Genomic DNA, 12,399 nt, shown 5'->3' on the forward strand with positions numbered 1-12,399 from the left:
CTTGAATGGGAAGAGAATCATGACCATACTTTGTGATGGCTGAGCACAAAGTATGGGATGGAAAGAGAAGTCCAGCGTGAGAGCATGGAGCTGGGGGTGGATCCAGGGAGGGAGGGAGAGAGGGAGGGAGGGAGGTCAGAACTGCTAGGATGATCTCACTCCGAAAGCAGCTGGCTGCTTTGCTTTCTGGGAGGACTGGGGTCCCTTCAGGTTATCCTCCCCTGAGGCGATTTAGGGGGTGTCTGCCTTTTTCTCCCAGTCAAGACTCAACCTAGATGAACTAAATTCCCATACACTAAAGGCATGCAGGTGGTTGGTGACGTCATATTTGAAAATCTGCACATATTTCTTTGTGCTTACTCGAGGGCGGGCTTTCAGAGCATGGGAAGGGATATGTTGATGGAGCCGGGCATTTTCTTTCCCCAAAGAAAGAACTCTCCCCTAATCAAAAATCATTTACCCAAGTTGTACGTAGAATAAATCTACCTTTTTATCGGGACTTGCTCATATCTCATAACTTTTTAAAAAATCAGGATCAAATTTTTTGAGCCACTACTATACCATGAGAATTACACAGCCTAGTTTGCTGGTATGGAAGAAAGATCCTAAAATATCTATACATTCTCACACTCCTCACAATAAAAGGGGGACATGCCATCAACAGACGAATGTGTGGTACATATATATAATGAAATATTACTCGGCCATAAAGGAGGAATGAAATAATGCCATTTGCAGCTACATGGATGGAGCTAGAGATTATCATACTAAGTCAGAAAGAGAAAGACAAATACCATATGATATCACTGATATGTGGAATCTAAAATATGACACAAATGAACTTATCTACGAAATAGAAATGGATTGACAGATACAGGGAACAGACTTGTGGCTGCCAAGGGGGAGGTGAGGTGGGGGAAGGATGGATTGGAAGTTTGGGACTAGCAGATGCAAACTATTATATATAGAATGGATAAACAACAAGGTCCTGCTGTATAGCACAGGGAACTATATTCAATATCCTGTGATAAACCATAATGGAAACAATATATATATATGCGCACGCGTGTGTGTGTGTGTGTGTATATATATATATATATTTCTGAATCACTTTGCTGTACACCAGAAACTAACACAACATTGTAAATCAACCACAATAAAAACTTCTTTTAAAGTGGGGGACATGATGTGGAGAAGTTGAGGAGACAGGAGATCAAATTTGGGAAAAGAATTAGCGCCTGCTGACTTTCAGAAAATCAAGAGTTGCTGGTGTCTAGCTGTGCTGTTTGGAGCTGAGGGAGAAGGAATTAAAAATCAAGGGAAGAAAACTTGGAAGAAAATCTAAGAACTGTGATCAGGCAGCAAAATAGACCAAGGATTAGGGAAACAGGGTTCTCTGGGCCGTTTGTCACAGATACACCCACTCTCATTCCCCACCATGGTATTCCCGCCTCCCCACAAGATAGACTGGGTTAAACACTGGGGTTTCAGGACAGCTGCATTCAGGACCAGATTTTTTCAGGACCATTGTTATTAGTTAACTATCGCTGTGTGACAAATTACCCCCCAAAATTTACCAGCCTAAGGCAACGAACATTTATTATCTCTCAGTTTCTGTGGTTGGAAATTTGGTAACAGCTCAGCCAAGTGGCTCTGGTTCAGAGTCAAGATGTCAGCTGGGCTGCAGTCATCTGAAGGCTTGACTGGAGCTGGAAGATGCACTTCCAAGGTGGTGCACTCACGTGGCTGTTGGCAAGGGGCCTCAGTTTCTCACTACACGAGCCTTTCTATAGGGCTGCTTGAGTGTCCTTACGACGTGGCACCTGGCTTCCTCCAGAGTGAGTGATCAAAGAGGCAGAACAAGAAGGAAGCCTCAATGTCTTTATGACCTAGGCTTGGAAGCCACACACTGCCATATCTGCCGTGTTCTATTCATTAGAAGTCAGTCACTAAGTTCAGTCCACATTCAAGGAGAGGGAAACTAGGGAGGTGAAGAATTGGTGGACATTTTTAAACCATTCCAACTGTTTTTCCTTGTTTCTCCTGTGTGATGTCTGCTCCTGCTCAGATGGCCAGAACAGAGAGGAAGGAGGTGGTCAGACCCATATCACCTGCTGAAGCTCTGCTTCTCTTTGATCCCCCAGATGCTGTGGTCAGCAGGCAGTTCTCTGGTCCCTCACAGGGACCCAGTGCATGTACTGAATAACTGGGACTCAGATCAGAGCCCAGAACCAGTATGGAGCAAGATCCAGTGATGGACCGATTGTCTAGGCCTAGATCACATGCCTCCCTCTGGAGATGGATCAGCCCCTCCGGAACCATGTGGACTGAGCATGAGAGAGGGGTGGTTTCCTAAAAAAAAATGGGGCGATGTTTTTTATCAGAAAGATGGGGGAGTGGCCTTGGGATAGTCTAAACAAACTGATTCCACTACCAATTCTGTTCCACCTTCAGACGTGGCAGCCACATGCATCGTGGTGGAGGGGTTGAGGACGCAGTACAATGAGGAGTAACCAAAGCCTGCTTCTGCCCCTTCCAGAGGGTTCCTACCCTTGCTCCCAACTCCCACGCGGAGAATGAGAAGCTTCCAGAACAGTAAAAGGACACCCAATATACCCACAGCAAAAATGGGATCCAACAGATCATAGTGCTGGCCCTGGTAAAAATCTGCCTGGTTAACACCTTAGAAAACCATAACCCTGGTTACAAGATGACCCTGAAGCCAGTTACAGTAAGGAGACCTTGTCCCAGCAGGGTTGTTTTCTTCTCTGTGACCTTGGCCAAGACACCTTCCCTTATCTCTTCAACTGCGACATGGAAGGGACTGGTCTAGACCATCTCCATGTCCCCATCTCATTGTAATATTCTTGAATATCAAGACCCGGCCTGGCCCGTTAAAGGAAGATGGAGGGAAGCTTATAGGTGTGGATAAATCTTTGTGAATAGGTTGACATTCTCATTGCAGGCTTGGCGGAAGTATGACACAGACAGAAGCGGCTACATCGAAGCCAACGAACTCAAGGTAAGATGAGCCTTGGAGAGGGCATGGAGGGCACAGAGAATGGGCCTGAGACCAAAGTGGTGGTGGGTTTAAGGAACCTGGGGAGGGAGGAGAGGGTGGGTGAGGAATGTAGGTGTGTGGTCGGCTTCAGGATACTCAGGCCCGGCTCTGAATGGTTAGACATGTTCAGCCATGTGAAATCAGCAACACAGAGCTGTAGGAGTTCAACCAGTTCACATTCCTCTGCACGTCAGTGCCCAGGACAGGCATTCCAGCAGTCTGGCCTCCTCGCTTGCACGTCTACCCCTAAACTCCTCTGGACCCAAGGAGTCCCAGGCACTGCTTAGCATGTGTCCTGGGCTCTCTGAGGAGCCAGAGCCAGTTTCTACTGCCTGGCCTATGGGGTGAGGTTGCATCCAGCAGCTCCCTCCCCCTTCAGGGTTACTCCACAAGCATTAAGGGGTGAGGGAATTGTGAGGGCTGCAAGCTACGCAAATGATGTGCCCCGGAAAACAGTGTTGAGTGACCATCTGAAGGAGCAGGTGAGTCAGGGACAGACAGCCTGAACTGGGAGCTCTGAAGAGGACTTTGGTATTCCAGGGATTCCTGTCTGACCTGCTGAAGAAGGCGAACCGACCATATGATGAACCTAAGCTCCAAGAGTACACCCAAACCATAGTGAGTGGCTGGAAGTATCCCTCCTCCCCAGGGGTGCAGGACACGGGCCCCAAATCGGTGGGATTCGGGGTTTGTGGGGTCGCTAGTTGGCTGATTCTTCAGGTCCAGGAGAGGTGACTCCCAGTGGCAGCCAGCAAGAGGGATGCTAGTTCACGGGCCCTGCACCCTCTCTCTTGAGGTCCCCGCTCAGCCAGATGCTCCTGGGACAGTGTAAGACGGGAGCATCTGTTTCCATGACAGCCTCCACAGCTCCAGGAGAGGATAAACTTGGAGAGGGTGGGCCTTCGGTGCTGGTCTGCTGTCTTCTGCGGCCCTGTCCCTGAGAAAGGGGGAGGGGAGCCATGACCAAGTCCCTGCTGTCTCCCCAGTGACCGATTCAGCCCATGCTGGTCCCTGCCACCAGGTGACCTCAGAGGACGCATGCGCATACTCCCCCATCCTCCTTCCTCTCCAGTACAGGGGATGGCAGGCCAAGGTCCGACATGAGAGAAAGTCAAAGCAAATAACCCAGGCACCACTTTCTGTCCCCAACAGCTACGGATGTTTGACTTGAACGGGGACGGCAAACTGGGCCTCTCGGAGATGTCCCGGTAAGTGCCTGCCCTCACTCACCCCAGCATCACTTTTCACAAGATCCCTGCAGATCATCCCTGTGCTACCATCCCTATCGCCAAGATCAATCAGTGGGGAAGGTGACAGGTCAGGTGTCCTGAAGCACAAATCAAAGTTAGGTCAAATCATGATCATCATCACCTCAACGTTCCGTCTCCCTCTTTTTAGAACTTTCCACTGACACCTGATTATTAAGTGCTCAGAGATCGTTTCCATAACTACAGATGCTCCTTCTGCATCCCCTCCCCCCAGGTCCGAGTTGTTCTTGCTTCTGCTCTGTCTCCTAATCGCTGCTCTAACATTCTCTTTCCAGACTCTTGCCTGTACAGGAAAACTTCCTGCTTAAATTTCAGGTAAAATAGCCTCTTTGCTTTTCTTCAATTCCTCCTCCCTTCCCCTCACCCCTGAGCTCACCCTTCCTCAGCACACGTGCACGCACACACACACACACACATGCTTTTCTTCAATTCCTCCCCACTTCCCCTCACCCGAGCTCACCCCTCCTCAGCACACGCGCGTGCGCGCGCATACACACACACACACACACACACACACACTCACTCTCTGCAGGGCTTTGGCTTCTGTCTTTAATACCTTGGGCCTTCCAGGGCATGAAGCTGACCTCGGAGGAGTTCAACGCAATCTTCACATTTTACGACAAGGTAAGACAGAGGACGGTGTGGATGGAAAAGCAGGAGGCCCGTTCCAGCCCCCCCTCCCCCCCACCCCACCAGAATGGCTCGCCTTGGTCCTTAGGCGTAAACGAGCTGTCGGACAATCTGAGCCATGCAGTTTCTTCCTGTCCCTTTGGATTCCCTGCAGCATCTTCCGCTGTGTGAGAAGATAAATGTCCTTCAGTGTGTGGCCTGTGGGACCCAAGGTTTTGGTTCCTTAAAAGTATAGGAGAGAATAGCTCATGGAAGAGGGTTATGCCTGGAACTAGGGTGTGATTACATTGTTGGTACCCAAAGAGAGGAGGTGCTCAGTACTGCTCCCCTGGTGCCAGGTCATAATCTTGCTGTCTTCCTAGGAAGTGGGGAGTGAGAGGCCCTCCGTACCAATGTCGCCCCTCCCTTAGCTGCCCCTGTGTAGGTGACTCCAATGGTTTTCCTTGGGGGTAAACTTTAAATAGCCTGTGTTCATCCTGACATCTTGTTGTGGGATTCGACACCCAGGGAGTTAGCAAAATGCTTCTTGAACCTCACTTACAATTTCAGTGCAAATGAAAAACACCAGAAGGGAAGGTTACCAACAGTTTTCCCCGGACCCTCCCTTTCCTGCAGTGACTGGTAAAGTCAGAAGTGACACGTTATTTGGGCACCTCTTTTGCTCAGAGTAAAGACCGTTAGCAAAGCTAGACTGTGGTCGGGGGTCATGGGGCCTGAGTTCTGAGGCTCTGTGCTGACCCTCTGCTCCCCGCCAGGATGGAAGTGGCTACATTGATGAGAATGAGCTGGACGCCCTCCTGAAGGATTTGTATGAGAAAAACAAGAAGGTGAGTGGCTGAGCCCGGAGGTGGGGTGCTGTCCTGGAGGCGGGATGGGGGTGGGAAGGAAGGCCGAGGAGTGCGTTTTGCTCCTCTCTGATCACCGCCTAACAAGGCAACGGCAGTTTTTTGGTTTGGTTTTCTTCTGGTTGAATTGACTGATTTTTTTTTTTTAGTACACATAAAAAAGTTTGCCATCTTAACCATTTTTAAGAACAGTTCAGTGGCATTAACTACATTCACGATGTTGTGCAACTGTCACCACCATCCAGCACTCTTTTTCATCTTTCCAGACTGAAACTCTGCAGCCATTGCTGCCTGCCCCCGGCCACTGGCACTCATCATTCTACTTTCTCTGTGCATCTCACTGCTCTAGATACTTCATATAAGTGAGATCATACAGTATTTATCTTTCTGTGTCTGGCTCATTTCACTCAGCGTAACCGTCTTCAAGGTTCATCCATGGTGTAGCACATGTCGGAAATTCCTTCCTTTTTAAGGCTCAGTAACATTCCGTGGTGTGTCTATCCCACATTTTATCTGTCCATTCACAGGCAGACACTTGGGTTTCTTCTGCCTGCTGGCTGATGGAAATAACGCAGCTATGAGGCCATGGCAGTTTTGATGTGGCCCAGTTCTTGGAAGTGTCAGCCACATGGCCAACAAAAAAGACTTTTTTACAGGAACCGGGAGATGAGTCTTGGCGGCATTTTCCTCCACCTCCTGCAAAATGTCTTTCTCTGAGAAAATGGTTTTGCTGCTTTCTTTAATTAGATGAGGAACGCTCTATAATTCCTTGCGTCGTCTAACTGCCTGGGCGGTCCGGCTAGAGCTAAATATAATGCTCAATTTCAGGGCAAAAAATTCATCACAGCCTCTGAGTCTATCTGTCTCCCTTTCCAACTGCCTTCCGACTTCTTTATCCTGAATATCATCCTTCATTTCTTTCACCCTAAATTTATTTTTTTGCTTTACACTACCTACAATTGCTTTTTGAAAGAGGCAGAAAACAAATTATAAGCAAATACTTCCTAGGAAGAAAGGAAGTACTCACCAAGTGTTTGAACTCAGCAGACGTTTTCCTGGCACCAAACTCTAGGAGAAAATTATTTGTGCATCCTTATGTGTCCAAGGAATGTTGCACATCGTAATGGAAAATATCTTTAACTGTAATTGTATTAATGAGGCATGATTATTCTCCATATCACCCTGCTTTATGCCTGAGGCTGATGGGCCTTGAAGGCAGGCATTAAATCTTGGGAGAGACCCGAATTTCCTGGTCATCACCTAACTAGGCTCTTTCTTGATTACCACAAAAGACAACTCATATGGCTACACAGCTTGACTCAGAGATGTGGAAACAAAAAAGAGTCAGGGGTTGGGGCTAGGAAACAACGCTGAAGATTAGAGAACAAGGATATTAATAAAATTGTTTACCCGGGAGCCTTCCACCTGTACTAAGCTCCAGATTTAGCACATGGGGATTGAGTGAATGAATCAGTAGAGAGAGCTGCCTGCTTGTAAATAACAGCGCCTGAGATGGGAGGGGAATGGCCATTTTTAGGTGAGCCCACATGGCAGATGCATATGCCTTTTTTTTTTAATAAATTTATTTTTTATTTATTTATTTTTGGCTGTGTTGGGTCTTCGTTGCTGCATGCAGGCTTTCTCTAGTTGCGGCGAGCGGGGGCTACTCTTCATTGCCGCGTGCAGGCTTCTCATTGCGATGGCTTCTCTTGTTGCAGAGCACAGGATCTAGGCGCGCAGGCTTCAGTAGTTGTGGCACGCGGGCTCAGTAGTTGTGGCTCGCAGGCTCTAGAGCTCAGGCTCAGTAGTTGTGGCGCACGGGCTTCGTTGCTCCGTGGCATGTGGGATCTTCCCAGACCAGGGCTCAAACCCGTGTCCCCTGCATTGGCAGGTGGATTCTTTACCACTGCGCCACCAGGGAAGTCTGCGTATGCCATTTTGATGGTGCCTTCACGGACGGTGATTCGGTTTCTGAGCAGATTTACGTTTGAGTCTCCTGAGGGACAGGCTGATGGGCTCAAACTTCGACATTTCCTAGCAGTCCTAAGACAGTTGCAACTTGCTAAAGCCATCCTCAGCTTCAAGCAATACTTCTAGACACAGAAAATAAGCAGCCCCCTCTGTCCATTCTGCTAAAACTCTTGATGCCGCACTGAACTGGAGGGTTTTGTCAAGCTCAGGCTTGATATATGGGGTCACTTCCTTAGCTCCTAATTGAGTGGTAGGTCGCTCAGGCACACCCTGGTGTTATGGACTAGGTGACATTTTTTCCAGGAACTTCACAACTTTAGTGAAGATGCCCCTCAAAGCTAGAGATGCCTGCAAAGTGCCTTGGGGCTGGGTGGTGGCACAAACCCAGGAATCAGTAACGTGAGGGGATGTCACCAAACGATGCAATAAAAGACTGACCTTGGAGCACTGAGGGCAGGTGAGCCACGTGAAGAATTACTCAGGGGACCAAGACTCCTTATGGCTGGAGAGTTGGTCCCATCCTTTAGCCAATACCTTAGTCTTTACACCTCACTTTTCTCATTAGCTGAATGGAGATAATGACCCATCAGCCTGGAAGGGGAACTATTTAAAAAAAAAAAAAAAAAAAGATCTGCCGACGTGTTCCATACAAAAGGAGGAGGAAGAGGAAGGAGGAGGGAAAGAAAAAGACGGTTGTTTAGTGAGTTTCCAACGTTGATGATGACTTTGCTCTATTTCAGAACTTTCGGCTATTTCCATCCAAGGCAACACAAGGCATGTGGGCTGTTGGTGTTCTGTACATGTTGGTCTCCATTTTGTATGAGACTCTGGGCATGTGTCTGTGGGTCACCTGTCTTAGTGCCCCTCAAGGCCACAAGGAGCCAGTGAACAAGCTGTAGGCTGGTAGGCTTGCCGCTGGAGGAGAAAGGAGTTAGAATCCCTTGTTTCGCTGGGTGAGGCTTTTAGGGAAGCATGATCCAAGGGGCCTGAAGACGAAACTGGGGAGCGCCCCTGGCATTCTCCTCCTCACCTGCAGGGACCCAGCAGCTCGAGTAAAGGGAGGCTCACTGAGGTAGAGGAATTTAGAGAAGCTGTGCACAGATAATGACTGTCACCACAGCTACTGTTTGGAGAGCACGCTGTGTGTCAGGTACTGTGCTAAGTATTGTTTACATTCATTTCCTCACGGAATCATCATAACACCTCAATGAGGCAGGCTCGTTACTGTACCCATTTTACAGATGAGGCAGCTGAGACTTAGCAAAGGTTGAATACTTTCCCCAAAGCAATGCAGCCACTAAGTGAAAGGGAGAGTGTTTTTCATCCAGGGCTTTCTGACTCCCAAGGCCCATGCTTTGTGTGCCTCTAAGCTACTTGCACTGAGATGGGATAAGGGAAAGGGTCTGGCTGAATGAACAGCTGGGCCGTGTAGGTGGGGCCGTCCGCTGAGCCTCTTACCCTCTCCCTCTCTGTCTCCTAGGAAATGAACATCCAACAGCTCACCAGCTACAAAAAGAGCGTCATGTCCTTGGCCGAGGCGGGGAGGCTCTACCGCAAGGACCTGGAGATTGTCCTCTGCAGTGAGCCACCCATGTAAAAGGGGGGATGGGGGCTGCTTCTCCACCTCCCCTCAAACCTGCCCCTGCTGCCCTGCCACTTCCACCCAGACCCGGAGATCCTGAGCATCCCTCCCACTGCCCCTGCCATCTGCACACACCCCAGCCTGCAGAGCAGGAAAGAAGAGACGGAGAAGGGGCTGCTGACGGGCCCCCTGGGGCCCCCTCCAACCCAACCCTGGATGACCAGTCACAGCGCTCTGCATGCAGAGGGGCACCAACCGCACAGAAGGTGGGCGGGGGCACAGGTGGGGAGTCCCTCCTTCTCTTCGCTGTGATGCATGAGCTCATTCGCTGTATGATTTAGGCTTCTATGTCCAACAGAGTGCACCCTCCCCTCTGCCTCTCCCCCATGCCACCAGCCACCCCGAACCCCCGGGTTCCATGCCCCGCCTCGCTAGTGGTGTAGCTGTCTTCTCAGAGCTCCTTGTTCGTGGCGGGCACCGGCCCTGTCCTTGACTCAGCGTGCTCCCTTTCCCTTTGGGTTTCTTGTTTACCAAAGAAGAGTTTACAGACAATAAAAAGGAAATGTTCTCCTGTGGAAGCTCTCCCAGTTCTGGCTGAGTGGTCAACTTTCTCTCTGCCGCTAGTCCCTGACAAAGAGAGAGCCTGTCCTCGAGTGAGTGGGGAGAGTGAGGGGACCACCCAACTGGGGCATAACCGCTAGAAGCAAGGGTGTGGGACCCCGGGACGCTGTACTTTCCCTTGCCACTCACTGCCTTCTCTCCATCAGCCTGTCACTTCTCTGCTCCATGTTTGTTTCCACGTTTCTGAAATCATAACAGCAGTTATCAGTTCATTGAAAGTTTACTAAATGCCAGGTATTATGCAAAACAGTTTGCCTGCCGTATCTCTCTTAGTCCCTTGAGAGGGGTGCTGTGATTGTCTCCAGCGTACAGATGAGGAAACTCAAGATTAAAGAGGTCAAGTAACGAGCCCCATGTCTTAGGGCCAGTTGGCGGCGCAAAGCCAGGGTATGAATCCCGAGGATTGGATCCACATTTTTTTTTTTAATTGGCCGCACCGCACGGCTCGCAGGACCTTAGTTCCTTGACTGGGGATTGAACCCGAGCCCCCTGCAGTGGAAGCTCGGAGTTCTAACCACTGGACCGCCAGGGAATTCCCTGGATCCACATTCTTTACAGTAGGGCTACCAATGGCCTGTGGCAACCGTGGGACGAGGTGATCTCCACCCAGCAGGGGGGACCTCCACCCAGGAGTTCCAGGCACCACGAACTTAACTTCTCCCCCTCGAAATGCAATTTGCCCCACAGCCACATATCAGATGCCCTTTGGTATAGGGCCAGCATGGCCTTTGGGTGCACAGAACTCTTTGGGATCCTAGAACAGAGAGATACCTGATTTTTTTTTAATGCTATCAGATACTGACTGTTTTGACATTACCTCATTTAACGTCGCAACAATCCTTGCGATGGATACGATTTTCAGATGAAGAAACTAAAGCTCAAAGACGTTAAGTCACTTTGGAAGTGTCCATTCAATAACCAGGAACTCACCTGGAGCAATAGAGCCCTGTGGGTCGAATCTACGCCTCCTTTCTTTCCCAGCCACGCCCCTTTCTGAGAGAGCCTGTCCTGTTCACCCCCTGGATGCTGCAGCCGGAGAGCCACCTGACCTCTGTCTGCCTGCCCACAGCTGACGGGGCCGAGAGTGGACATCTGGTCCAGGCGGGGCCCCTAGAGTCTCCTGGAATCTGAGGTTGAGAGCCAGGGCTGTCAGGCAGAATGTGTGGCATTGAAGCTGGGTGGTGATACAGCTTTGGGGGCGAGAGGTGGCACGACAGCAATCCAAAACCAAGCCCGAAGTGATACTGAGAAGAGTAGGAACCAAGAGCCCGGGAGAGTCAGAGAGTAGTGGAGAGAAGATGCAGAGAAAAACACAGGAAAGAAGGAAGGGAGGAAGGACAGAGACTGAGAGAGAGAGAAAGAGACAGAAACGGAGTGAGGGGAAGGGGAACCAGCCACCAGCTCCCACGAGGCCCTGTTGCACTGCCTAATACCGACTTCCCTGCCACCCCTATGTATCCTACCAGGGGATCTCCTGTCCACTAAGCGCAGCCCCCCACCCTATCATCCCTAGGTGTCCTCGGCCAGCATCTCCCAGGATGAGGCGCTGTAGCCCAGTCTATAGCTTCACACCTGCCCTCCCGACACACACTGCTCTGCCTGGGCTTCCCCTCAAAGCCCCCGAGGCAAGATGGGGTGGAGCGGTTGCCACAGCCTGGGATCCATGCAGGGGCAGAGGTGGGTCCTTTTCTACCTGGTTGCAACTCCGGGACCCAGATTTGCTGGAAAGGGAAAGGGCCTGGGAGCCCTTTCTCCCAGGCACGATCTCTATTCAGCAGAAGGGGAAACTCATGCCGTCAGGGACACCTGGTCTTTCAGAAGCCCGTTTAGTTCATTGTGAATGCAGGTATCCGTCTATTGAGACAAAGGGAGAGGGGAGGGTGATGCTAAGGCCATCACAGTGCCGTGCCGTCCTCAGGGCTGTGCTGACTCTCTCCTGTGTTAGGAGCCCACGCCAGGGGAACAGGGGCTGGGGTGACAGGGAGCGTGGGGTGGCATCTGGGATTCATTTCACCCTCTTCTTTCTCTCTTGTGGACACCAGACTTTGTTGCTGCCTGACTCACAGGTGCGTTAGGAGCTGGTGAGCTCTAAACACAACCCTTCAGCGGAAGATCCTAGCCCAGCTCCATGCCCTTGAGTGGAATTTCCCATTCCACATAGAGCCTTGGGACCTGAGACCAAAGTCCAAAATAGAGCAGTCCCATGCAGACGCAGAGATTTCAAACTTAAAGGCAACTGTCTCCCGAGTACATTCTCCATTCACAAAATTCCCTTTGGAAAGATTACCGAAAGCCAGGCACAAACCCATCTAACTCTGTATTTTGGAGGGGGACACCTGTCTTCTACCCTAGCCTCCCAGGACCACCCCAGGAACGGCCCCACCCCTGTGAGGTCCAGCACCTTTCTCTTGTCTTGAGTTT

General features: G+C 50.2%; 1 protein-coding gene and 1 long non-coding RNA gene across 2 annotated transcripts in view; one reads left to right on the plus strand and one right to left on the minus strand.

Annotated features, from left to right (window-relative positions):
• The window catches only part of CALB2 (calbindin 2), a 29,368-nt gene extending 19,218 nt beyond the window's left edge, over positions 1-10,150 (plus strand). The window contains exons 5-11 of the mRNA XM_079907368.1: positions 2,966-3,022; positions 3,602-3,679; positions 4,214-4,269; positions 4,605-4,644; positions 4,900-4,953; positions 5,715-5,786; positions 9,256-10,150. Coding sequence (XP_079763494.1) covers positions 2,966-3,022; positions 3,602-3,679; positions 4,214-4,269; positions 4,605-4,644; positions 4,900-4,953; positions 5,715-5,786; positions 9,256-9,372 — 474 coding nt within the window. The 3' untranslated portion in view covers positions 9,373-10,150. The remainder of the gene's footprint in view (positions 1-2,965; positions 3,023-3,601; positions 3,680-4,213; positions 4,270-4,604; positions 4,645-4,899; positions 4,954-5,714; positions 5,787-9,255) is intronic.
• Positions 1-12,399, minus strand: part of LOC307178823 — a 96,987-nt gene that overhangs the window by 68,047 nt on the left and 16,541 nt on the right. The gene's annotated exons all lie outside the window — the stretch shown is intronic.

This window comes from Stenella coeruleoalba, assembly GCF_951394435.1.
Source record: "Stenella coeruleoalba genome assembly, chromosome: 20".
Classification (NCBI taxonomy): domain Eukaryota; kingdom Metazoa; phylum Chordata; class Mammalia; order Artiodactyla; family Delphinidae; genus Stenella; species Stenella coeruleoalba.